General features: G+C 42.4%; 1 protein-coding gene across 1 annotated transcript; it reads right to left on the reverse strand.

The window, feature by feature from the left end:
* Positions 1 to 1159: 1159 nt before the first annotated feature.
* On the reverse strand, positions 1160 to 6008 carry LOC127296537 (ABC transporter G family member 12). The gene is made up of 8 exons (XM_051326650.2): positions 5504 to 6008; positions 5235 to 5314; positions 3181 to 3645; positions 2958 to 3083; positions 2735 to 2860; positions 2084 to 2641; positions 1888 to 1995; positions 1160 to 1788 (listed from the first exon to the last, which is right to left on the reverse strand). Exons 1-8 carry the CDS (start codon positions 5739 to 5741, stop codon positions 1423 to 1425), a joined length of 2067 nt encoding a protein of 688 aa, XP_051182610.1. The 5' UTR covers positions 5742 to 6008; the 3' UTR covers positions 1160 to 1422.
* Positions 6009 to 27737: the final 21729 nt, after the last annotated feature.

The raw sequence follows: 27737 nt of genomic DNA on the forward strand, positions 1-27737 counted from the left end.
GATTACTTGTATTGCTTGATGATTTCCCTTTTGTAGGATTGGTGCGGCTCCGTGCATGTTACTTATGTTTAAATATTTTAATCAATAAAGTACCACTAAGGCCCTAATCGAAAAATTAACGAGCCAGTTCCTGTGGTATATTCAGTTCCCATCGTTCATTAAACACACATATATCTTCCATATTCCAACTCACATTGATCCAAACTTGTCTCAAATATCACCATGCGAAATATAGTCCTTTCTATGTGATACCATACACCATTTTTATTATATTATTCAACGACCTATTGCTCATGCGATTTTGGATTCTCATTTTGATCAACCCGCTGTGGAAGCCTTTACTCGAGGAGGTGCTGCTGGTCCAGTTAATATCGCCTATTTTGGAGTTTATCAGTGGTGGTATACAATAGGATTACGCACCAATGACGATCTTTATAATGGAGCTCTTTTTCTATTATTTTTTTCTACATTGTCCTTAATAGCGGGTTGGTTACAAAATTTGACAAAACGATTAACCCGAAGCTACGTTCACGGCAACAACTTTTGCTACACCTACAAGCTTGATAAACCAAAGGGGCTAGTTATGATCGGGAAGCTCATGCTTATGCACATCAACATCATCATGATGCCAAGCAACGTCACCGCCCTGCACGTGTCCATCATCATGCATATGTCGCCTGGCCACACCCTGTTGCGCCACACCACCGAGACCTGTCGTTGTTGACAAAGTAGATGGCACGCCGCACCACCTCTTGATCCTTGTTAGCATCCCCTAAGATTTAGCCCAGCACTCAGTCTAGGTTCAGACCTTATAGGCATACGACCCAACTAGGCTCTGAGCGTCCACTCAGGTTTAGCCCAGGTTCAGATGTTTATGGGCATACGGCCCAGCTACAATAGGAAAGCCCGCTCCATCTTAAGTTGGTCGTAAACTCTCCCCCTAGGCGAGGTGAGACTAAACTTGAGCAGCTTGTCCTAAGAATCCTCCAGCCGACAACTACTCCTGCAACAATCTCCCAGTAGGGAGAAACGATGCTCAACGCGGCCATCGTCCAGATCTAGGTTTTCAAAGGAGCATCCCTAGCAAGGAGGCGAGATGCATTGGCTGCAACAAAGATATAGGAGCTCCTCGATGCCTCTATGGATTCATCTAGGTCACTTTTGTACGAAACGAACAAGCAGGACATGTAACATTATCTTGTATGTGTATTGGTTACAGCGACTTCTTACAGTAAAACCAAACTTTCAAAGAATACACTATCCGTATCTTTATGGACTTGCAGGTTGCAGCGGGCTGCAAGCAAAACGAACAAGAAACGCATACACAAGTAATCGTGACAGACGCACGCCTATCATCTTGCTGTAAGTAATGGCCAAATCAACTACCGGCCAATTTCTCTGCTTCCCACTTGCATCGACTGATCAGTACTGCATAGGGGAATTGAGCCCCTCCTGGATGGCCATGGGGTGCGGCGTGTTGTGCCGCTTGGACAGCGACGTCATGGCGAGCGACTCCCTGAAGGAAGCTCGCCGCTCCAGGCGCTTGACGGTGAACTGCGTGTAGGCGACACGGATGTAGGGCGCGGCAGCCTCCTTGACCTTAAGGACTAAGAAGAAGGTGATCCGGTAGGCGAGGAGGAGGATGAAGATCATGGCGAGGTCAAGCCACTTTGAGTAGCTGACGCTCAGCCCCATCATGTTGGTGATGATGTACTCGCCGGTCAGCTTGTCTCCTCCTGGCGTCATCGGCTCGAACTCCAGCCCTAGAAGGTCGTTCTTGTATGCACCCTGCATGCCAATGACAATGGTTTCAGATGCATGCTAGCTAGGATTTTACATGCACAGTTCATTGAGAAAATAGTTGAGCTGGCCCATCAATAGATGTACCTTCAAACCCCACGATCCATAGACAATGTAGGACACCGGGTATTTCCAGAATATCTTGGGAAGTTCTGGGAGCAGCCGGAAGAATCCAGACGTCAACATCATGATCCCCTGCAAAATGCAAGCATCCATCCTGTCAGAAATCAACTACTGCAACAAGATTCAGCAACATAGAAGATAGCAAGTATTGCAGAATTACAATGACGCCAGCGCCGAGGATGAGGCCCATGAGGAAGTTGGGCACCAGGGCAGAGATGATCATCATGAGGCTCTCGATGACAGAGACACCGCCGTAGAGGTTGAGGGCGAAGAAGGCGAAGTAGCTGAATCCTGGCCGGAACTTGACCATCCAGTACGTGATGGAGGCGCTGGCCCAGGACATGGTCAACAGGAACGGCATGGAGGAGAGGAAGTTGGATATGATGTAGGCAGCGACGCCGTAATGGCCGTTCTGTCGCTCGAGGGAGAAAACCTTCATCTCCTCGATGAAGGAGGGGAAGCCGCCAATGGACATAAAGGTCATGAAGCCGGAGACAAAACCACCGCACGAGGCACGTGCCTGGATAGCGGTGTAGCCATTGCCAACGTCATAGTAGATGGTGCCGAGGCAGATGGCCATCAGGACGTAGATGATAATGCGCAGCCTGTAGTAGCCGAAGTCACGGTACATGTTGGTGTAGGACCGCTTCGTTAGCGTGCGCAGCTGCTTGAACCAGGTTGCTTGGCTGCCTTTCACTACCTCCTCCAACACACCCTCCTGCCAATCCAGTGCAACAAGGTACAGTTAATATTTTGAAAAGTTCAGATCGGTGAAAATTCAAAAAGGATGTTTGTCTTGAGAATTGCTTACTATTTTGCTTATCTCGTGTATTGTACTCCTAACCATCATGGCATAGTCCGAGATCCGGTACTTGTCCACGAGGCGCTCTCTGATTTCTGAAGTTGTGTACTTCAACAGGGGATCAAGATCTGCCTCCTTCAAACCAAGAAAATGCTTACTCTGATAAGAATACAAGTCACATGTACCAAAACATCACCTTGCACACAAATATCAGTCTTAAGTTTGATCTTACTGCTCGCAGCTTCATGGATCCTTTCAAGGCTGTTGCGACATCATCGAAGTCAGAATTAACGCACCGGAGGAAGTGATCAGATGGGTTCCTCCGGCTCGGGCAGGGGAACCCGGTTTCTGCGAAGAACTGAAGCAATAAAATCGACACAAATTCACATTGTTATTAATATGTTTGTACAAGCAAGTTGTCGTAAAAAATAACTCAAAGTAATTCATGGTAGTACCTGTGGTGCAAGCTTGGCGTCTCCGAAGTAGACTGTCTCACCACTGGAGAGGAGACAGAGGTCATCAAAGAGAGCGAAGACCTCACTGCTGGGTTGGTGCACCGATGAGATAATGGTTCGCCCGCCATCGATGGCGAGTGTGCGGAGCGTCTCAATGACGGAGAAGGCGGAGGCACTGTCGAGCCCACTGGTGGGCTCATCGAGGAAGAGGAGGCGCGGCCGGGTGAGGATCTCCAGCGCGATGCACAGCCGCTTCTTCTCGCCGCCACTGATGCCCCGGAGGTGCCATGTGCCGATGGGACGGTCCTCACACTCCCGGAGGCCCATCTCGTTGAGTGTGTCGTCGACGACGCGGCGCACCTCCGCCTTGGACATACTCGATGGCAACCGCAGCAGCGCCGAGTAGGTCACCGTCTCCCGGACGGTCAGTGTGCCCAGCAACACGTTCTCTTGTGTCACGTATGCCTGTACACCGAAGGAACACACTACTGATGTCAAACACAAGCAGGTGTAACTGGAGAAAATTCAGTAGATCTTGGCACATCATTTGTTAAGAAAACAAATTCTAGCTCATGTTCTCAGTACTCCATTCAGGTGTATGTCCAGATTGCATCAATCGATTCAGAGGCTGGGGCCTAATCTCCAAAAAATTGTATGTCCAGAAAGTGTAATCTATCCCGATGTAATGATTAAAAAGCACTTTTGTTCTTGCAGACGTAATCTTTATGTTGCAAAGTGACATCACAAATACCTCGTGCATAATCACTTTTGAAATTTAAGGTTCCAAATACTAGTTTGCAACTACCTCACACATAATAACTTGTGAAGTTGCTACCCACACCTGTAGTTGGTTCTGGGTTAAGGCTTGGTAGCAGTTGAACACACCAGACATAGGTTTTGTGTTTTGAGGAACATATGGTATATAATTCGTATGAGTTTGGAATGGTTAAGGAGTGGACTAGAGTTTTATACAAGTCAAAGTTTTGCAGCATGCATGACAGCGGAGTGTCCATTCCACATTAACTATTTTCATTGACTAACACCATCAGCGGGATGGCATGCATGTGTACTGAAAGGGACTGACAACTGCATTTTGTAATCCCAGGCATCCTCCTATTTGACATGAAACAAGAATTGGTTGCACTTTTAATGGCAGTGTCATTTTCATACTTCATGCTCTGATGGCAACAACCTCCTGCAAAGTGCCCTTCACATACTTAACTGAAATGTACTTAGGCTATCTTTGGCATTGCAGGGGCTTTTCAAAGGCATGGACATAATCATTTCTACTTTTGGATGTGATGTTGGTTGAGATGCGCTCTATTTCAGATGTCAAGCCCAAAATGGCCAAGATATTTTACTAAGCAGTACATTGCATCATTATATGCTTTGTAGAATTTTGAGTTGGAAATAACCATAGTGCAATCACCGTAAAAAAGAAGGGAAATTTGAGCCTAAATACAGTTTTTTGACAGGGGGCTGATTTTTTTTCTGGGTGTACGTGTACTAAAAACTAAATTTAGATGGATAAACCATCATCACTCTAGTTATGAAGCGGCAGATGAAAGGCTTAATGTGTCCTAAGTTCTAACTACCAATTAATGGCTTGCTTTTGGTACCATTCATATGATCCATCAAAATCAAAGCGGGATTAAAAGGAACCTTTCCGTGGCACTTTGTGTCGCTAAGTATGGTATGCAATGAATCTTAGCCGTCTGATAACGAACTTAGCCATCGGATTGACTCCAAGTGAGCTGAGCCGTGATTTCTGTTATGCGTCATGCTCTTAGTGTTAGCCAACGCGATCAGAATCTTAATTCCATGCTTGGTTATCCACACATGTAACCTTTCTGTTGGCACTAGTAATTCATGGTCAATCTGCGCATATCGAGTACTCAACTCTGGCCGTGACCGATAAAATAGGTGATGAACCATAAGCAGATAATCTATATATGTAGCATCTACTGAAGGTTCATTTTGTTGGCATGAAGAAGATATTGAGAAAATGGGTAAAAAAACGCATGATAGATTTGGTTGCGGTGGAGATAGCTCACCACGGCGCCAAAGTCGAGCCGCCTCTTCTTGCCGTTGAGCAGCACCTTGCCGGTCTGGAGCACATTCCTCGCCAGCCTCCCTGCAAAGCCAAAGTCGAACGCTTTGAACATTTCATCGTAAATCTAGTAATAATAAAAAGAAGAGATGAAACATTTTTGGACTAGTAGATCCAAAGAAGTTGGTGAAGGGTTTCATGTTAATCTGTACGAGCAGGGAACGACAGGAGACATACATGGCCAGAAGAAGTAGTGGACTCGACTTGGCATACCTGAGAGGGAGTCGAGGAGGGTGGACTTGCCGGAGCCGGACGGCCCCATGATGGCGACGATTCTACCGGGCACCGCGTAGCCGTAGAGGCCCTGCAAGAGCTTCTTGGTGGCACGGCCGCCGGAGCCCGGCAGCACGGCCGTGAGGTTCTCCCATGTGAGGCTCGCCCCTCCCGTCTCCGCGTACCGCGCCGCCGGCGACAGCGCCCCCGCCCACGCCGTCCCGTTCCCCTCCCCCATCTCCTCCACTCGTCCGCCTGGCCGGTTTCCTCTCTTCTTCCACTCCAAGAGGCTACGGATGCTAGCTTATGCTCGCGACACAGTCGTCTTCCCCGGCGCGAGCGAGCGGCCAGCGCAGCCGAACGAGGCTCAGCTACCCAACCAGCTCACCATTAATGTCGAGAGAGAGAAATGGAGAGAGAGTGAGAGACAGAGAGATTGCTGGGCTGGAATTTATGCAACCAGGCGCGTTCATCCATGGACCTCTTTTTCTCCACGACTGTCCACTTCACCCTCATTTTCAATTGACGGTTGGGGAGGTGGCGAGGCGAGAGGCATGGACGTGACCGCTAGCAGCAGCAACGGCACAAGCGGCGTCGCTAGTAGCAGTAGATCGCGCATTCATGGCGGTGGGGGTTGCGAAGCAGGTGGTAGTAACTGCGGCTAATCAAGTCGGCCAGGGCTCGGCGAGGGTACTCCAGGCCACTACGCCAGTACTACAGTGCAGCTCCTTGGCTCTATCATGCCCTCGCTAATCAATGGGATTAGCTGGGGCAGATTGGTGGTTACTTAATCGAAAGGGTTTGCGCGGTGGTGCTGCGTAACCGTACCGACAGGGACAGGGTTTCATGGAATGGAGATGGGACACGATACGCTTGTGCAGTTGCAGCCCTGCAGGTGTACATACGTGTTGTCTCGCAGGTAAGCGGCGGCGGGGTTTACATGTCTTTTCTTTGCAGCAAAAGGGAGGGCAAATACTTGCCCCGAAGAGGCTCCATGTCTAGTGAAGTACAGCTTCCCATGACCTCATTCATACTTGCTGTTTGGAGCCAAGTTCCGATCGAGCATTCCTTTTTTTTTTCAAACCTATACACTCATGCACGCACGCACACTCTATCTCATGAGCATCTTCGAGAGACTGAATCAAAAAATTGATTCGACGGTGTTGAGATGGACGAAATCACCACGGACGCCTTACTGTCGACGGAAAAGTCGTCTCCCACTGAAGAATATTTCGTCTTTAGCGAGACACCAAAGTGTCAAATCTGGAATTTTGAACTCTGATGAGCTCAGGTGCCACTACCCTCCGAACCATCCAACAACAACATTCAATTCGGTCCTGCAGGGCATCCAGCCCAAGGCAAACGGACCACGCGTGTCCGGTTTAGTTCGCACAGACGACGAGGTACCAAAACCCCACTCTAGCGACTCGATGTAAACGAAATAATTTGTGAATTAATTTATTCGTAACAACTTATTTGTTGTTTAAATTTTGGTTGGCAATGGATTGGCACGGACAACAAGCGAGTACGCTCACGTCCCCCTGCTAGCCAGTGTCACACAAGTCACTTCCTCTCCCGCCATCCAAAAGTTGAAATCGTCGGTGTCAAACCCTACCCTACGCCGACCTTTCCGCCTCCATGGACGCCGACCTTGCCGCCCCAACTGTTACCCTACCTCCCCAACACCCGGCTCGACGCCAGCCCCTACCGCCTTCCGTAAACATAAGGCCAAGGCTCCGAAGAAAGAGATGACACCGGCGAAGAGGGCAATGGAGACCAAGAAGTGGGGTGATTGGCATGTTATTGTGAGGGCAAGGAAAGCCTAGCTAGCATCTGACGCCGCTGCTAGGGTTGTCACATAGATGGCCATGGTCATTCAGGACAACACCAAGATGTTCACCTCTACAGCTACCGCCCAGGCCGTCCTCATATTCGCAAGAGGTTCTTAGACAGGTTTAAGCCGTCGGCGGCACCGCCTCTTTGAAAAGCTCTGTGACCTCCCAGGTCGCAAAGCCTCCCATGCCCCATAAGCCACCGGCTACGTCGTGCCCTGTCATGCACGCCTATGCATAAATGGGAATTTTAGGAAGACAATAAGAGGAAAATAAAGGAGAATTACCAGCTAGGAACTTCACGAAGTCAACCAACCAACTGAGATGAATCGCGGAAGATCTAATGACCAGTGGTACCGTCGCCCCCGCCCTTACCGGGTGACTGTAGCATATAATGTCGGTGGCTTCGCCACTCAAACCCAATATTTAACGTGATGGAACCTAGGTCATCCGACCAATAGAGCACCATCAAAAACACATTCCGCTGCCACAAGTCAGATCTCCATCGGCATCGAAGCTTTATTTCTGCCACAATCATCTCCATTACAATCCCTTTCTTCTTTACTTTGTAATCTTGATTCCATCGAAATTGGCGGTATTTGATGGCAACAACTCCGTGTGTACTAACTCGTTGGGACTCCAAGTGCAGAGCATTCTAGCAAGCATCTTTTCTCCACAAGGGTGACTCGAGGGTTTGTATCGAACTCCTGGAGAGTTGGCCAGAGGCTGAATTCTTGTTCTCCTCTTCTAGCAACCTGCAAAGCAAAGTTTTTGTCTTGTTTTGCCAATTTCACCGTGTGGTTGTCAAGCACAACGTTTCTTATTAGTAATATGAAATATAATTGTAAAATAAAACAAAGTAAAGTAAATAAACTAAGCAAGCAAGATGAAAGCAATAAAGATATGGTTGTTTTGGGGTTTTGTGTGTTTGCAAGTGAGAAATTATTTTTGTATTTTCGGATTAATAAATTGAATATAATATAAAGTGTGCTAATTGTGTTGGAAAGGTGTTTCTAATGATTTAAAATGGATCCGGGTTCATGGTATCACTTGTCTACTGTCTTTTTAAATTGTAGTGGACACAAACAATTCATCAAAGGCATAATATTGGCGGAACTTCAACATGTTTTTGATAAGAATTCATATGGGCATCACGTCCTAACATAGAGATGTGCAACACATCTCTCTTATACTCCCCAAGAAAGGAAACTCCAAGCAATCTTGAATTAAGAATCAACAGAGTACCCTTACGTGATTTGACATGATGTTTGAATCATCAATGTGCTACCTTGAATAAACAAAATTATCAAGCTATCACATGATAATTATAGCACGTGGATTCATTTTATCTCTAATGAGGCCGCAAAAGAAAGGTAAATACCATAGTAGATCTTGAATTTGTTGTCACTATTCAATCACTATCATCATGCTACTCCATCTAATACATAATTCTCCCCACACATGCTCTTGCATACAAGTTGGATGAGAACAAGTACATAAGAACGGGGTACATGATATGCATCTATCAATACATCTAACACATAATAGGTCCAATCTCATATATCAATATCATAGAATAAAGATCCACCATATAGGAATTACATATATGACCATAATCATGTTGGGCACAATAGAGAAATAGAGATGGTGGAGACCATAATCGAGGGCTCACATGGTACTAGATCTATGAATAACAAAAGAGAAATAGATCAAGATACTACCACAAACCCATAGTACAGAGGTGGACACCTCCCTATTTATCATCGTGATGATGGTGGAGACCTTGGAGAATGTGGAGATCCCACCGGCGATGGCTCCGGCGGAGTTTCCCCCTCCAATCTACGCTGGTTCTAGCTCTGTTTTGGTGTTTCGGTGTTTATGCTCCACCCTCCTCAAGGAAGCCTGATACGTCTCCAACGTATCTATAATTTCTTATGTTCCATATCTATAATTTCTTATGTTCCATGCTATTTTTGTGCCAATAGCTACATGTTTTATATGCACTTTACATCATATTATGGCATTTATTGGACTAACCTATTAACAAGATGCCACAGTGCCAGTTTCTGTTTATTATGTCTGTTTATTGCAGAAAAGGCCCAAAAACCAAAGTGCTCGGAAAAATCCAGAAAAATTACAGAAATTCTATTTCGCCAGAAGACCCACAGAGCCGTAAGGGCCAAAGCCGAGAGGAGGCCCACGGCCTCCTCCCCATCCACTGGCGCGGCCAGGAGGGGGGCGTCGCCGCCCTATGGGGTGGGCCCCTCGGGACTCCACCGACGCTGCCCCTTCGCCTATATATTGCCCCAGATGCGAAAACCCTAAATCATCCAGCCAATTTCCACGAAGAGTTCCGCAGCGCCGCCGCCATCGATGACAAGTTTCGGGGGACAGAATCTCTGTTCCGGCACGCCACCGGGACGGGGAATTGCCCCCGGAGTCATCTCCATCGACACCACCGCCATCTTCATCGCCGCTGCTGACTCCCATGATGAGGAGGGAGTAGTTCTCCCCCGAGGCTGAGGGATCTACCGGTAGCTATGTGGTTCATCTCTCTCTCCCATGGTGTGATCTTTATGTGATCATGAGCTTTGTAATCTAGTTGAATATGTAGATGTTACTCTTGTCTATTATGCACTTTAGAGGTTACTTTAATATGAACTCCGGAGTCACTCTCCACGGTGTGATGGTGACAGTGTGCGCATCGTGTGTGATTCCTTTATGAAGTTGTGGAGCTTGTTTACTCCGGCTTGAGGTATGCTTTTGCAGCCCTACACAATGAATGGTGTTTGTTATCCAACAAGAGAGTGTTTGAGAGTAGCATTTATTTATTCAATTATGTGATCATTGTTGAGAGTGTCCACTAGTGAAAGTATGATCCCTAGGCCTTGTTTCTAAGCATTGAAACACCGTTTCCAACAAGTTCTGCTACATGTTCGCTTGCTGCCATTTTTATTTCAGATTGCAATTGCTACTTATAATCATCCATATTACTTGTATTTCACTATCTCTTCGCCGAACTAGTGCACCTATACATCTGACAAGTGTATTAGGTGTGTTGAGGACACAAGAGACTTCTTGTATCTTAATTGCAGGGTTGCTTGAGAGGGATATCTTTGACCTCTACCTCCCTGAGTTCGATAAACCTTGGGTGATTCACTTAAGGGAAACTTGCAGCTGTTCTACAAACCTCTGCTCTTGGAGGCCCAACACTGTCTACAGGAATAGAAGCGTGCGTAGATATCAAGCTATTTTCTGGCGCCGTTGCCAGGGAGGTAAGGTAAAAGGTATTCACATCCTCCGACTACTAAGCTATTTCCTAGCACTATTGCCGGTGTGTGAGTGCTCGAAGGTATCTCCTTTAGATTCTGCAATTTTATCTTTTTGTTTCTTGTTTTTATTTCACTAGTTAGGCTTAATGGAAAACAACAAAAAAATTAGAGATCTTTATGAACTTTATATTGAATTAGGACATGATGTGTTTGAAGAGAGAATTAAAAAACCCATGGAACTTTGTTTGCAAAATAGTTGTAGCAATGTTTTTAGCATGAATTCTTTGAACACTATTATTTTTAATGCTATGGAAAAATCTAAGCTTGGGGAAGCTGGTTGTGATATTTTTAGTCCCCCAAGTTTTGAGGAGAAAATTTTCTTTGATGATACTTTGCCTCCCATTTATGATGATTATAATGATAGTGGTATTTTGGTGCCACCTACTATGGAGGATAAAGTTTATTATGATTATACCATGCCTACAATTTATGATGATTACAATGATGGTTGTGATAGTTTTACTCCCACTATTACTAATAAAATTGATTATGCTTATGTGGAGAGTAATGATACTTTTATGCATGTGGATCATGATAAGAATGCTTTATGTGATAGCTATATTGTTGAGTTTATTCATGATTCCACTGAAAATTATTTTGAGAGAGGAAAGTATGGGTATAGAAATCTTCATGTTACTAAATTTCTTCTCTTTATGATGAATGTTTTGAGCTTTCTCTTGATTTTCTTTTATTTGCTGGGTACTTTAAGACCTACTGTTCCTTATGAGAGAGGGAGACACGATTTCATATATCACATTAATATTAAGTCTCCTCTCCTTGTGTTGAATTGTTCTTCATTGACTTGTTTTCTTACAAGGCTCCTATGCATAGGAAGAGTGTTAGATTTAAACATGTTTTATATATGCTTCTTGATGCTCTCTTTTCAACTCTCATCTTTATGTGAGCATCATAAAAATCACTATGCCTAGCTAAAAGGCGTTAAAGAAAAGCGCTTATGGGAGACAACCCATCGTTTTTATTTTCTGTTATTTTTGCTTTTTTTTTGTTTTGAGTCAAGGTGCTTGTTACTTCTGTAGCAATACCTTTGTATCTTTATTTCCTTGCATTGTTGTGCCAAGTAAAGTTTCTAATAGAAAGTTGATACTAGATTTGGATTTCTGCGCAGAAACAGATTTTTAGCTGTCACGGTTTTGAGCTTTTCTCTCTGCAGAAAAATCTAAAAATTCTGAAAAAATTCATGAGTAATCCTCAGATATGTACGCAACTTTCATTAGTTTTAAGTTTACGGATCTGAGCATGTTAAGTGCCTCGAAAAAATTCATCTTTACGTATTGTTCTGTGTTGACAGATTCTGCCTTTTATTTTGCATAGCCTCTTTTACTGTGTTTGAGTGGATTTCTTTGCTCCATTAAATTTCAGTAACCTTGGGTAATATCCAGAAGTGTTGGAAATAATTGTGTCCTTGCTGAACATGTGAATTTTTGATTATGCACTAACCCTCTAATGAGATTGCTTTGAGTTTGGTGTGAAGGAAGTTTTCAAAGATCAAGAGAGGAGGATGATATAATATGATCAAGAAGAGTGAAAAGTCTAAGCTTGGGGATGCCCCCGTGGTTCATCCCTGCATATTTCAAGAAGACTCAAGCGTCTAAGCTTGGGGATGCTCAAGGCATCCCCTTCTTCATCAAACTTATCAGGTCACCTCTAGTGAAACTATATTTTAATTCCGTCACATCTTATGCACTTTACTTGAAGCGTCTGTGTGCTTTTATTTTCGTTTTGTTATTTTCATTCTCTGAATAAATCGGATCCTAGCATGCTTGTGTGGGAGAGAGACATGCTCCGCTTTTTCATTTGAACACTTGTGTTCTTCGTTTTATTTTTCATGTTCATGGCGAAAGCTGAAAGTCTCAGCACTTATTGTTATTTGGTTGGAAACAGAAAATGCTTCATGTGGTAGTTGGTATATTGTCTTGAATAATTTGATACTTGGCAATTGTTTTGAGCTCTCAAGTAGATCATGTTTAACCTCTTGCATCATGTAGTTTAAACCTATTAGTGGAGAACTACCATAGAGCTTGTTGAAATTTGGTTTGCATGATTGGTCTCTCTAAGGTCTAGATATTTTCTGGTAAAAGTGTTTGAGCAACAAGGAAGACAGTGTAGAGTCTTATAATGCTTGCAATATGTTCTTGTGTAAGTTTTTCTGTACCGGTTTATACTTGTGTTTGCTTCAAACAACCTTGCTAGCCAAAGCCTTGTACTGAGAGGGAATGCTTCTCGTGCATCCAAAACCTTGAGCCAAAACCTATGCCATTTGTGTCCACCATAACTACCTACTATGTGGTATTTTTCTGCCATTCCAAGTAAATACTTCATGTGCTACCTTTAAACAATTCAAAACTTTATTACTCCTTATTTGTGTCAATGTTTTATAGCTCATGAGGAAGTATGTGGTGTTTTATCTTTCAATCTTGTTGGGCAGACTTTCACCAATGGACTAGTGGCATATACATCCGCTTATCCAATAATTTTGCAAAAAGAGCTGGCAACGGGGTGCCCAGCTGAAAGGACACGGATGTCGCCTAGAGGGGGGGGAGTGAATAGGCGATTTAAAACTTTTACGAGATGGGCTTAACAAATGCAGAATACAACTAGCGTTTACTTTGTCAAGCCCAAAGCCTATATACTATGGTTCACCTATGTGCACCAACAACTTATTCTAAGCAATGGTTCATCTATGTGCACCAACAACTTATGCTAAGCAATACAAGCAAGTATGTGATAGCAAGATATAAATAACTTCAAGCACGATGGCTATCACAAGGTAAAGTGCATAAGTAAAGAGCTCGGGTATAGAGATAACCGAGGCACGCGGGAGACGATGATTTATCCCGAAGTTCACACTCTTGCGAGTGCTAATCTCCGGTGGAGAGGTGCGGTGGCTTAGTGCTCCCGAACGCCACAAGAGGCTCACCTTGAGGTGTGGTTGCTCGATGCACACCAACGCCACAAAGGCCTCACCCCAAGATGCGGTACTCACACCACACACCGAACGCCACGAAGGCGCCTCACCTAAATCTCCGGTGACCCTCGCCACAAAGGCCTAGGTCACAGTTCCACTAAGGGATTTCCTTCGAGGCGGAAACCGGGCCTTACACAAAGGTTGGGGCACACATCCACAACTTAATTGGAGGCTCCCAACAAATCACCACAAAGGTCTAAAATCCATCTAGGGTTCCAAGAACCCAAGAGTAACAACCTTCTTGCTTTCACCACCACGAATCTCCGTGGAGAACTCAAACCGATGCACCAAATGCAATGGCAAGAACACCACAAAGATGCTCAAGTCCTTCTCTCTCAAATTCCAACAAAGCTACAAAAGCTATTGGGGGAATAAGAGAGGAAGAACAAATAAGAGGAGGAACACCAAATTTCTCCAAGATCTAGATCTAGTGGATTCCCCTCACAAAGAGAGGGATTTGATTGGTAGGAATGTAGATCTAGATCTCCTCTTCCTTTTCCCTAAAAAAGATTCAAGAAGCATAGGAGGAGTAGAGGGAAAGGGAAGCTCTCAAGGTCAACAATGGTGGAGAGCACAAAGGGGAAGAGGTAACAGCCCAAGGAGGAAGAAGGGGGGCTTAAATACCCCCTCCCATCGAAATATGACCGTTTGGGTATGTTCAGCCCGGATTTTCCGGGCCGGATATTTGCAAAATATCCGGCCCCCGAAAAACGGCAAAGGACCAGAAAAAACATGCCCCAGGATGGGGGCCGGATATTTGGCCGGATTTTCCCAGAGGCCAGATTTTTCGGGGGGGGGGGGGGGGGGGGGGGAAAAACCCCCCCAAAATTGGGCCGGAATATCCGCCCCCTGAAACTCGTAAACATCAAACTGAAATGGGCATAACTTTAGCATCCGGACTCCGATTTTGATGATCTTGGTCTTGTTTTAAAGCTAGGAACAAGCTCTACAAGATCATGCAGGGAACCATCATAATCCAATAATGTAGGATAGAAATAAATTATGAAAGGTTTGACCTATCTAAAAAAGACATACCGGTGAAAACCTCCAACCTTGAAAATGCAACAAGTTGCCCATGCAAAAACCATTTTCGATGAACTAGAGCTTGCCATGAGAATAAGCACAAGCTCTAAAACATAACATGGATAAGATCCAAATAAAACCAAGAAAGATCATGCAAGGATGCAAAGGTTTGAGCTCTCTCCGAACGATACGATCGAGTTACTCACTCGAGAGCCCTCTTGATAGTACGACAACTAAACTATAAACCGGTCTCCAACTACACTATGAGACCTGTAAGAAAGAAACCCTATCAAGAGCAAACCTTATACTTGCGCATTCCACTTGAGCTCGATGATAACGATCTTGACCGCAACAAGATGGAACGCCTTTCTTGATTGTGCTTGCTTGACGAAGTCTTGTGGATTGCTCCCCCATAATCCATCATGGGAGAGCTTCTTCTTCGGTGCATCTTCACATATCCATGAACACCATATGGAGAGCATGCTTCAAGCAAATGATCTCTTTGAGATGGCTCACCTTGAACTTGCACTTCATTTATTCATGGCAAGCATCAAGCATATGATCTCTTCGAGTTGGCTCATCTTGAACTTGCACTTAATTTCTTCATCATGTAGATGTCTTGAAGTAACTTGAGGGCTCACTTCATCTTCATCTTCAAGACATACTTGACACTTGATATCCTTCCTCAATTTCTTCTTATTGCAACCTTGAAGCCAACATATGGTTCAAACATTGCCTATGGACAACACCTACAAATATAATTCAATGCAAATATTAGTCCATAGGGATTGTCATACCAAAACCACACATGGGGGCTCCATGCACTTTCAATCTCCCCCATTTTGGTAATTGATGACAATCTCTTTGAGAGGGTTTATATAAGGAATTTAAGTAACAAACAAGTTGAACATATAGAGCAAACTCCCCCATGATATATGCATGTGTGAATGATCTTGACTTTCATTGCATATATTGACATTCAAAGCCTAGTGGAGTTTCCTCTAAATATTCAACTATGCAAAGCAACAAGATGCAATGCAATAAAGGCACATGCTTAAGCACAAAGCAAAGACATAACCAAATTCCCTTAAACCCTCCAAACTTCTCCCCCATTGGCACCAATTGCCGAAATGGGTGAAAAATTTAGAAGGCCAATATAGTGAGAGTTCCTCCATAGCGTGTGCATTTCTCATAATTTGAGTGGAATCAAATGCACGTATCCAATGACGAATATTCGGAAGGAGTCACACTATAGATAGGATCAAAGATTGCAAAAAGATAACAAAGTCAAGAAGCTTCAACAAACGAAGCAAGCAACCAAATGAACCACAAAGAAGGTACCAAAAGAAAGATAGATATTATGATAAAATAAAGAAGATTTCTCTAAATAATATGAGGAAGCTCCCCAAGGTTTGTGCACAAAACTAGACAATTTGCATTGGAGTATAAAGTGCACAAACATGGAATCATTACTCCCATAATATCATTCAAAACAAAAGATACCAAGTGAATCAAACTCTAATGATTACCACAAAATAGTGCCTTAAATAAAATGAGGAACCTCCACAAGGTACATGTATAAATTAAAATGTTGCATTTGAATATAATATGCATAACATGGAATCCTCACTTCCTCATTACCATTTAAAACACAAACATTTGCAATAGATCATAGAAAGAAAATTAAGCTTAACACTTGCAACAAACAAATGGTTGAGCAACAAGTAAGAGGCACCAAAATAAGAGGCTCAACCAAGAGGATATGTGAAAGGCATGATAAATCATATTATAAGACTATTACAAGGATGAGCAAAAAGCATCATCGTAGTCTTCAATGAATTATATTGCTTAGCATGACCAATCAATACGCAACAAATAAATAAGATATCAAATGGAGATGTATCATCTCTTATGTGTATACGTTTCTCTAAGTGGGCAATATCACAAAGATATTTATCCACAAAGAAACATGCACACACAAAATAGATACGCAAGAAATATAGCATGATATCCAAAATGAAGTCATGCAATATACCAATAAGAATTGTTTTGCTTAATAGCATGGCCAAAGGCTCAATTTTGTCTTATGGTACATTCATGAACTTCAACCACAAACATCTAAAATACATCACAAATATCAACAAGGGATAGAAGATAGTTGGGATGCATTTAGAAAGGCAACAAGTATCACAAACGAGGATACTAAAAGAAATAACTCAATTTGCACTTTCATCGATATTGCACATGTGAGAGGCTTGAGGAATTGATATGCAATAAAATTTCTAGATAGGCATAGATGGGATGGGTGAATCATGAGCATGATTTTATATACTTCCCAACATATGTACTCATCTCAAATTACTCACATTCGCAATAAAGAGGTTTCGTTAAGACTTTAGCAAGAAGCACAACATTTGCAAATCAAGAGATTCATGCCAAGATGCAACCACATGGTTGGATGCTAGAAAAATATGCATGAGAAGATACTTGTTACCGAGATAGCATTGGTGAGGATGTCGTAGATATGTGTTCGTTGACCATCCTAGCTTGCCTCAAGTTACCATTGTGTCACCACTTCTCCCCAAGAGTGAGACAAGCATCCAATGCATATCCATTGTACCTAACACAAAGGTAAGTACAAAAAGGTCCCCAAACTAATTGGGTCCAAAGTAGTTAGACACACTACAACATATAGGACAAACTCCACAATACTATGTGCATATAGATATGAAATTGAATTTCATGCACATCTTAGCCAAATTTGGATTTGATGGAGTTTACCCTATATATTGGATCAAAGAAAGTAACACATGCCATAAGATAGACATATATTGAAGATGCATGCACAATACTTTCAAGAACCAAAGAAAGATATAATTTGGACAAGACACCAAATAAATCAAGAGACAATGGTTGTCCAAATTATATCAAAGAATCAAATCAACACAAGATTGACTCCAAAGAATTATCTCATTATAAGAAGCTAATTAAACCTAAACACAAAGGAATGAGATAACCAACTCCCAAAAGAGCAAGGTTCCAACAAACAAACCAAACCCTCAACACTTTTTATGATGGCACAAAGTACCAAAAAGAAAGTTTATGTCTCCCAAAACCAAATTTTTGATAATGATCAAGAGATGTTAAGCATTCTAACAAATATAGGAGAGCTCCCCCAAGATTAGTGCATTATCTAGGATTTTGCATATGAATACTAAATGCACAAAACAAGGATCATCACGCTACCTATATCTACTAAAATGCTAAGAAAGTTTGAATAGACAAATTAGATCCATAAGATGCAAGGAAGACGCATGGGAGTCAAAGCACAACACATTCATGGCAATAAATAAGACAATTTAAACACAAGAGCCAATGTAAATATGATCAATAAATTTCTACCTCATAATAGATTGCCAATTGTCCTAGGACAAGAGGTATTAGAAAATATTTTCCCGGTGGTAGTTTGTAAGTATATGTAAGATCATATTTACACCAAATAAAGCATATGGTAAAAGATAAGAGTTAACCATCATGCAAAAAGAGTTTCTTGATAGCTTCAATTAGTCATACCAACATGCAAAGCAATTAATAGTATTCATACCAACATGCAAAGCAATTAATAGTATTCATACCAACATGCAAAGCAATTAATAGTATTCATACCAACATGCAAAGCAATTAATAGCATTCATACCAACATGCAAAGCAATTAATAGTATGACTTGAAGCACATGGTTTTCCAAAAATGTATTGAGGGACACATTGTGAAAAACCATGCCAAGAAAAACTTTCACAAATAAGATCCACAAAGATATTAGCAATGAAGCCATTTAAGCAAATTTGGAACTTGTTTGAGCCAACTTGCCAGATATGAGAGAGATAATTTATAATATCAATTCTATGTGACACAACCTCAAATGTTCACATTTTCTAGGCTTGTAATATACACAAAGCTTATTACTCCCCCACAATGTGATAAGGAATTTAATTTCACAAGAGGCAAATAAGATCCAACTAGAGATATTAATGGACATTAGAATTTGAATTTCTCATGACGATGACATACCACATAGAGACTAGATAATCTTGCAATATCAATTCTAAGTGATATTCCTCATGTACACACATTGTTAGGATCATGAAATTCCCAAAAGAATATCACTCCCCCAAAATGGGATAGTCCATTAATCGCTCATAAGAGCCATATAAGATACAACAAGATGCAAAGAGGCTCCAACACAAACACAAATACATGGTGTGTGCAGAGAACCAACCTGAGGTTGGGTGGTTAGGAGGATGGTTGTATCCCCAGCCCACCAGAGTTCAAACCCCAGGTTTGACATCTGTGTGTCTCATAAAGGCGGAATATTCATTCAGTGGGAGGCGACGTTCCCGTCGACAGCGAGGCGCCTGTGGTGACTTCGTCAATTTCAAGATCCAATCCGCCGGCTCAGTCTTCCGTAGGTGCTCATAGGGGTAGGGTGTGCGTGTGTGCGTTCATAGGGGTGAGTGTATGCGCGTGTATGTGAGCGTCTGCATTTGTACTGTGTTCCTCAAAAAAAAAATACATGGTGTGCAACCCAACATACATAGACTTGATTTGTCAAGAAAAGCAAGTAGGAAGCACAACATATACAAACACATGTTAGGAACAAAACTAACATATGCAAAGGGGCGAGTAACTTTAAATATATATGAGTTGAGCACATGTTACCGCAAGGAGGAACATTGGATATATGATAGAAACAAGATAACCAAAAGACTTGGCTTGATATAATATAAATGATGAAGATCCCTTAATTCTTCATGATGTAGCCAAGTCTGCAATGCCCTCCAACAAGCACCTATTGATCAATTTTTGGATTGTTGGTCCCCAACTAAGTTGGGTCCTAAGAGGTTAGTCACAATAGGCTTGGCAACCCAAATGGTTCTTTTCTTGACACCACTTTGAGCACCAACATATTTGGCAAACATATTGCCACCCTCATCCTTACGTAGAGAATAAACATCATCAATGGTGATAGAGTTGGATGAGGTACCAATAGTGCAAAAGGAGGAGATGTGGCCCTTCTCACGGCATATGTAACAAGTTCTTCTCTTCTCCTTCTTCTCACTAGATTTCTCCACAATGGGAGCATTGGCTTGTTTCTTCTTGGGAAGTGGCATTTCTTCAACTTGAGGTTGAATATGAGTTTGAACTTGAGGCCGCTTCCCTTTTTGCTTCTTCTTCAAAGGGCAAGATCTAACATGGTGCCCTTCAATTTTGCACTTGAAGCAAACAATCTTGGCCGGGTCTTTGACTTGTACTTGGCCCTTCTTCTTGTTGTTGTTATTGTTCTTAGACTTGTTCTTGTTGTTGGATTTGAATCCAAGTCCACTCTTGTCATTGGGGGATTGTTGCACACTTAACATCGTGTCAAGTTTGCATTTCCCTTCGTGACTCTTTACCAAGTCATTTTTCAAAGAAGTGACTCGGGCCTTGAGCTCTTTGATTTCCTCTACATGGTTAGTAATAACACAAGTACTAGAGGAAGTAGAACCTTCATTGTTAGAGCAACAAGGCAAGGAAAATAATTCATCACAAGATTTAGCAATACTATGAGTGGATGAATTACTAGGACTAGCACATGGCAATATAGAATTTTGAGTAGTAGTGCTAGTATCCTCATGAGGCTCACAAGGTGTTGCCTTTGATATGATAGCCTCATGAGCTAACTTTAGCCTATCATGGGAGGCTAGAAGATCCTCATGGGAACTAGAAAGCTTTCCATGATTTTCTTCCAATTTTCCTTAATTGCTAGTTAGCAATTCAAGTTGAGCCCTTAGCTCAACATTCTCCTTCAAGATAGATGCTTCACAAGAAGTAGAGTTAGTAGAACAAGCATCATCACAAGACATATTAAGAAGAGATGGTAACATAGCATGCTCTTTTAAATAGGAAGCTTGAAGTTGCTCATGGGACTTGGTGAGGATAGAGTGTTCGCTCTCCAAGACCTTGTGGGACTTGTCTTGATCATCTAGATCCTTAACAAGTTTATCATGACCAACACCAACTTTGGAATTTTCCTTTTTAAGCATTTTTACTTGTGCTTTAGCATGGTCTCTTTCCTTAGTGAGTTTAGAAACTATTTCATTTTGAGACACTTCAAGGGTTTCAAGTTGCGCTTCAAGAGAGGCTACGGTCTCTTGTTCTTCTTCAAGATCATTCTTTAGGGATGCTACATCATTGGCATACTCTCGTTCAAGAGCACCCATTTTATCAATGGTGTTCTCATGCATCCAAATAAGTTTTTGGCTCTCAATAGAGGTAGTCAAGATTTTAAAGAAGTGAGAACTAGCAATTTTATCTTTGCAAAGAACCTTGAATACACTCTTACCCTTATCGCGTAGAGAGACAACCCAATCCTCTTCTTCATATTCATCCTCATCCTTATCACCACGAGAAACATTAGGTTCCATGCTAGGAGGTACCGTGGAACCCTTGTCCATAAGGCATATATGAGAACCGTGAGATAAAGATGAGGAGTTACTTGAGGCTCCTTTCAAGATCTTGTCTTGACCAATAGAATCTTTGGTTTCCTCTACATTGTTAGCCACACAACAACTAGAGGTAATAGAAGCATTTTTATCATGGCCACAAGACAAATCAAGCATATCATCATGAGATTTATTCAAGCAACTTACACATGATATGCAAGGACTATCAACACAAGCATGTAAATCATTTCTAGTGCTAGATGTGTTTAAGTCCAAAGATGAAGCATTGCAATGAGATAGAGATGAGGAATCATCAATAGTAAGCTCAATATCAACATTGCAATTTTCATCACCACTCACCATATCATTACCTTGTGTCTTACCACACTTTGGTGAAGTGGATGAAGATGAGAACTCATCACGGCCGGAAGTGGAAGCAATACAATCATCCTCAATAATATTGGACACATCGTATTTGTCTTGAAGCTTTGTCCATAATTCATGAGCGCTCCCAAAAGGCATGATTGATGAAGTAACTACATTGCTCACAACAATGGAAAACACATGAGAAGCAAGAGCATCGAGGCAAGAGTTTTTCTCCTCCTCAAGAGATAACTTTTGGGGATCCTTAGGAGAAGAAAAACCCATGTCAAGAAATCGCTCCATGTTCGGGGAAATACCCCGCAAAATATTAAGCACATAAATTTCCATAGATCATAATTTGTGCCATCAAATATAAACAAGTTATTGTGCGGTAATCTCCTAACCGACATCTTTACTCTCAAGGCGGTGAAGCCTAAGAATGAGAGACCTTGCTCTGATACCAATTGAAAGGACACGGATGTCACCTAGAGGGGGGGTGAATAGGCGATTTAAAACTTTTACGAGATGGGCTTAACAAATGCGGAATAAAACTAGCGTTTACTTTGTCAAACCCAAAGCCTATATACTATGGTTCACCTAAGTGCACCAACAACTTATTCTAAGCAATGGTTCATCTATGTGCACCAACAACTTATGCTAAGCAATACAAGCAAGTATGTGATAGCAAGATATAAATAACTTCAAGCACGATGGCTATCACAAGGTAAAGTGCATAAGTAAAGAGCTCGGGTATAGAGATAACCGAGGCACGCGGGAGACGATGATTTATCCCGAAGTTCACACTCTTGCGAGTGCTAATCTCTGGTGGAGAGGTGCGGTGGCTTAGTGCTCCCGAATGCCACAAGAGGCTCACCTTGAGGTGTGGTTGCTCGATGCACACCAACGCCACAAAGGCCTCACCCCAAGATGCGGTACTCACACCACACACCGAATGCCACGAAGGCGCCTCACCTAAATCTCCGGTGACCCTCGCCACAAAGGCCTAGGTCACGGTTCCACTAAGGGATTTCCTTCGAGGCGGAAACCGGGCCTTACACAAAGGTTGGGGCACACATCCACAACTTAATTGGAGGCTCCCAACAAATCACCACAAAGGTCTAGAATCCGTATAGGGTTCCAAGAACCCAAGAGTAACAACCTTCTTGCTTTCACCACCACGAATCACCGTGGAGAACTCAAACCGATGCACCAAATGCAATGGCAAGAACACCACAAAGATGCTCAAGTCCTTCTCTCTCAAATTCCAACAAAGCTACAAAAGCTATTGGGGGAATAAGAGAGGAAGAACAAATAAGAGGAGGAACACCAAATTTCTCCAAGATCTAGATCTAGTGGATTCCCCTCACAAAGAGAGGGATTTGATTGGTAGGAATGTAGATCTAGATCTCCTCTTCCTTTTCCCTCAAAAAGATTCAAGAAGCATAGGAGGAGTAGAGGGAAAGGGAAGCTCTCAAGGTCAACAATGGTGGATAGCACAAAGGGGAAGAGGTAACAGCCCAAGGAGGAAGAAGGGGCGCTTAAATACTCCCTCCCATCGAAATATGACCGTTTGGGTATGCTCAACCCGGATTTTCCGGGCCGAATATTTGCAAAATATCCGGCCCCCGAAAAACGGCAAAGGACCAAAAAAACATGCCCCAGGATGGGGGCCGGATATTTGGCCGGATTTTCCCAGAGGCAGGATTTTTCCGGGGGGGGGGGGGGGGATTATCCGCCCCAAACTTGGGCCGGAATATCCGCCCCCCCTGAAAACTGACAGAAACATCAAACTGAAATGGGCATAACTTTAGCATCCGGACTTCGATTTTGATGATCTTGGGCTTGTTTTAAAGCTAGGAACAAGCTCTAAAAGATCATGCAGGGAACCATCATAATCCAACAATGTAGGATAGAAACAAATGATGAAAGGTTTGACCTATCTACAAAAGACATACCGGTGAAAACCTCCAACCTTGAAAATGCAACAAGTTGCCCATGCAAAAACCATTTTCGATGAACTAGCGCTTGTCATGAGAATAAGCACAAGCTCTAAAACATAACATGGATAAGATCCAAATAAAAACAAGAAAGATCATGCAAGGATGCAAAGGTTTGAGCTCTCTCCGAACGATACGATCGAGTTACTCACTCGAGAGCCCTCTTGATAGTACGACAACTAAACTATAAACCGGTCTCCAACTACAATATGAGACCGGTAAGAAAGAAACCCTATCAAGAGCAAACCTTATACTTGCGCATTCCACTTGAGCTCGATGATAACGATCTTGACCGCAACAAGATGGAACGCCTTTCTTGATTGTGCTTGCTTGACGAAGTCTTGTGGATTGCTCCCCCATAATCCATCATGGGAGAGCTTCTTCTTCGGTGCATCTTCACATATCCATGAACACCATATGGAGAGCATGCTTCATTCAAATGATCTCTTTGAGATGGCTCACCTTGAACTTGCACTTCATTTCTTCATGGCAAGCATCAAGCATATGATCTCTTCGAGTTGGCTCATCTTGAACTTGCACTTAATTGCTTCATCATGTAGATGTCTTGAAGTAACTTGAGGGCTCACTTCATCTTCATCTTCATCTTCAAGACATACTTGACACTTGATATCCTTCATCAATTTCTTCTTATTGCAACCTTGAAGCCAACATATGGTTCAAACATTGCCTATGGACAACACCTACAAATATAACTCAATGCAAACATTAGTCCATAGGGATTGTCATTAATTACCAAAACCACACATGGGGGCTCCATGCACTTTCACCAGCCCCAATTAATTAACTTTTATTAATAATTCTCTTCACATGTTTTGCCCTGATTTATCAGTAAGCAACTTAATTTTGCAATAGACACTCCTCCATGGTATGTGAAATGTTGGAAGGCACCCGTGGAATCGGTTAGCCATGGCTTGTGAAAGCAAAAGGTTGGGAGGAGTGTCATCTATAAATAAAACTAAAATACATGTGTAAACAAAAGAGAAGAGGGATGATCTACCTTGCTGGTAGAGATAACGTCCTTCATGGGAGCCGCTCTTTGAAAGTCTGTTTGACAATACCATTCGTTGACAACAACAAACACCTCTCAAAACTTTATTTTTATGCTCTCTTGATGATTTCAAAAACTTAAAAAGCTCTAGCACATGATTTAATCCCTGCTTCCCTCTGCGAAGGGCCTTTCTTTTACTTTATGTTGAGTCAGTTTACCTACTTCTTTCTATCTTAGAAGCAAACACTCGTGTCAACTTTGTGTGCATCATTTCTTACATGCTTACTTATTGCACTTATTATATTACTTTGTGTTGACAATTATCCATGAGATATGCATGTTGAAAGTTGAAAGCAATTGCTGAAACTTAAATCTTCCTTTGTGTTGCTTCAAAACCTCTTATTAAGAATCTATTGCTTTATGAGTTAACTCTTATGCAAGACTTTTTGATGCTTGTCTTGAAAGTACTATTCATGAAAAGTTTTTGCTATATGATTCAGTTGTTTAGTCATTATCTTTTTGTTAGCAAACTATAGACCATTGCTTTGAGTCACTTCATTCATCTCATATGCTTTACAATAGTATTGATCAAGATTATGTTGGTAGCATGTCACTTCAGAAATTATTCTTGTTATCGTTTACCTACTCGAGGACGAGTAGAACTAAGCTTGAGGATGCTTGATACGTCTCCAACGTATCTATAATTTCTTATGTTCCATGCTAGTTTTATGCCAATAGCTACATGTTTTATATGCACTTTATATCATATTATGGCATTTATTGGACTAACCTATTAACAAGATGCCACAGTGCCAGTTTCTGTTTATTATGTCTGTTTATTGCAGAAAAGGCCCAAAAACCAAATTGCTCGGAAAAATCCAGAAAAATTACAGAAATTCTATTTCATCAGAAGACCCACGGAGCCAGAAGGGCCAGGCCAGAGGAGGCCCACGGCCTCCTCCCCATCCACTGGCGCACTAGGAGGGGGGCGGCGCCGCCCTATGGGGTGGGCCCCTCGGGACTCCACCGACGCTGCCCCTTCGCCTATATATTGCCCCAGATGCGAAAACCCTAAATCATCCAGCCAATTTCCACGAAGAGTTCCGCAGCGCCGCCGCCATCGACGACAAGTTTCGGGGGACAGAATCTCTGTTCCGGCACGCCGCCGGGACGGGGAATTGCCCCGGAGTCATCTCCATCGACACCACCGCCGTCTTCATCGCCGCTGCTGACTCCCATGATGAGGAGGGAGTAGTTCTCCCCCGAGGCTGAGGGCTCTACCGGTAGCTATGTGGTTCATCTCTCTCTCCCATGGTGTGATCTTTATGTGATCATGAGCTTTGTAATCTAGTTGAATATGTAGATGTTACTCTTGTCTATTATGCACTTTAGAGGTTACTTTAATATGAACTCCGGAGTCACTCTCCACGGTGTGATGGTGACAGTGTGCGCATCGTGTGTGATTCCTTTATGAAGTTGTGGAGCTTGTTTACTCCGGCTTGATGTGTGCTTTTACAGCCCTACACAATGAATGGTGTTTGTTATCCAACAAGAGAGTGTTTGAGAGTAGCATTTATTTATTCAATTATGTGATCATTGTTGAGAGTGTCCACTAGTGAAAGTATGATCCCTAGGCCTTGTTTCTAAGCATTGAAACACCGTTTCCAACAAGTTCTGCTACATGTTCGCTTGCTGCCATTTTTATTTCAGATTGCAATTGCTACTTATAATCATTCATATTACTTGTATTTCACTATCTCTTCGCCGAACTAGTGCACCTATACATCTGACAAGTGTATTAGGTGTGTTGGGGACACAAGAGACTTCTTGTATCTTAATTGCATGGTTGCTTGAGAGGGATATCTTTGACCTCTACCTCCCTGAGTTCGATAAACCTTGGGTGATTCTCTTAAGGGAAACTTGCTGCTGTTCTACAAACCTCTGCTCTTGGAGGCCCAACACTGTCTACAGGAATAGAAGCATGCGTATACATCAAAGACTCGAAAAGTCCTTTATATAAAAGTTTTTAGGTCAGAAAAAGCCCCTGGGTGAAAGAATCAGGCGAATCGGATGATCGAGGAGGGAAAGAGGTCGGGTGGTGCACCCCTTTTACTAGGTGCGCCACTTGGCCTATTTTGGCCCTCCTGGTCCTTCTCGTGATGTCCAAGTGCTCCAGACGCTTTCCTTGATGAAATATTGACATCCCTAGAGTTCTATCTCCATTTGACTTCATTTAGGTCCCTGAAAGCTAAAAATACAGAAAACAGGGTTTTCGTGTCCTTGAGAGTTATAACCAAAAATAAAGGTGATCACTGAGAAATCCCCAAAATCAATATAAAACTAGGATATAACATCATATATGTTGAAAATATGTGGGAATATGTGTCAACAAACTACGCAGTCCATGCATGTATTTTACATGCATCAACATCCCCAAACTTAACATATGCTCGTCCTCGAGCATACTAGTGATAAAACTAACATGAACTTTGGAGTTTCTTGCTTTGCTTATTTTCATTGTCACACAAAGTTCACAATGTTCAATCTTTAAAGAATAACAACAAGCAAGTGAGCTATAAGGTGATATCTCTTACAGTCTACAAAACATGCTCATCAATAAGTGGTCTTGTATTCGAACAAATGAAAAGTATTACAGACCATAAAGCATACTTGGATGAACCTATAGATTTGTTGGAAGGCTCTTTTGTTTCTTTTTTCGATGTATTGAATATTTTGACTCTTTTGACTCTTGGATAACAGAAAGTAAGAAGGGAACACATGTGCTAGTCCTCCAATAAAATAAAAGCTAGTTGAGGGCAAAAAAATAAAGTTTTGAGATATGTAGCTCATGTCAACGGTAATCATAAGGATGGGGTTCCAAGCACCTTTTGTTTTAGAGATTCATATGGTTTATGTGTTTGACCCCTTACAAGTTGGATGTTTCATGCCCCTTGGCACAAGCACCCACGCCTCATGCTACTCAACTTCAGATTACCATAGAATTTCTTCATATGAATATTGAGTATCACAAAGGGGTACCTCTATGCCTCCTGTACAAAGTGCCCAAGAAGATTGGGTAATCTCAACTTTTTGGGGCTCGTATATAGCGGGAAGACAGGACAACAAACAAATGGACATCCTCTTGTAATAATAGCATATTTTTCTTTCCCTTTTGTTTTATGAAATGAGATTGAGGATGCCCATGCTGAAAC

The sequence above is a fragment of the Lolium perenne genome, chromosome 1 (genome assembly GCF_019359855.2).
Source record: "Lolium perenne isolate Kyuss_39 chromosome 1, Kyuss_2.0, whole genome shotgun sequence".
In the NCBI taxonomy this organism is placed as follows: Eukaryota; Viridiplantae; Streptophyta; class Magnoliopsida; order Poales; family Poaceae; genus Lolium; species Lolium perenne.

Coding starts and splice junctions, on each gene's coding strand:
- LOC127296537 (XM_051326650.2), bottom strand. CDS start 5,741: ATGGGGGAGGGGAACGGGACGGCGTGGGCGGGGGCGCTGTCGCCGGCG. Junction 5,315..5,503: donor CCTCCTCGACTCCCTCTCAG/GTATGCCAAGTC, acceptor TTGGCTTTGCAG/GGAGGCTGGCGAGGAATGTG. Junction 2,642..2,734: donor TACACGAGATAAGCAAAATA/GTAAGCAATTCT, acceptor CTGGATTGGCAG/GAGGGTGTGTTGGAGGAGGT.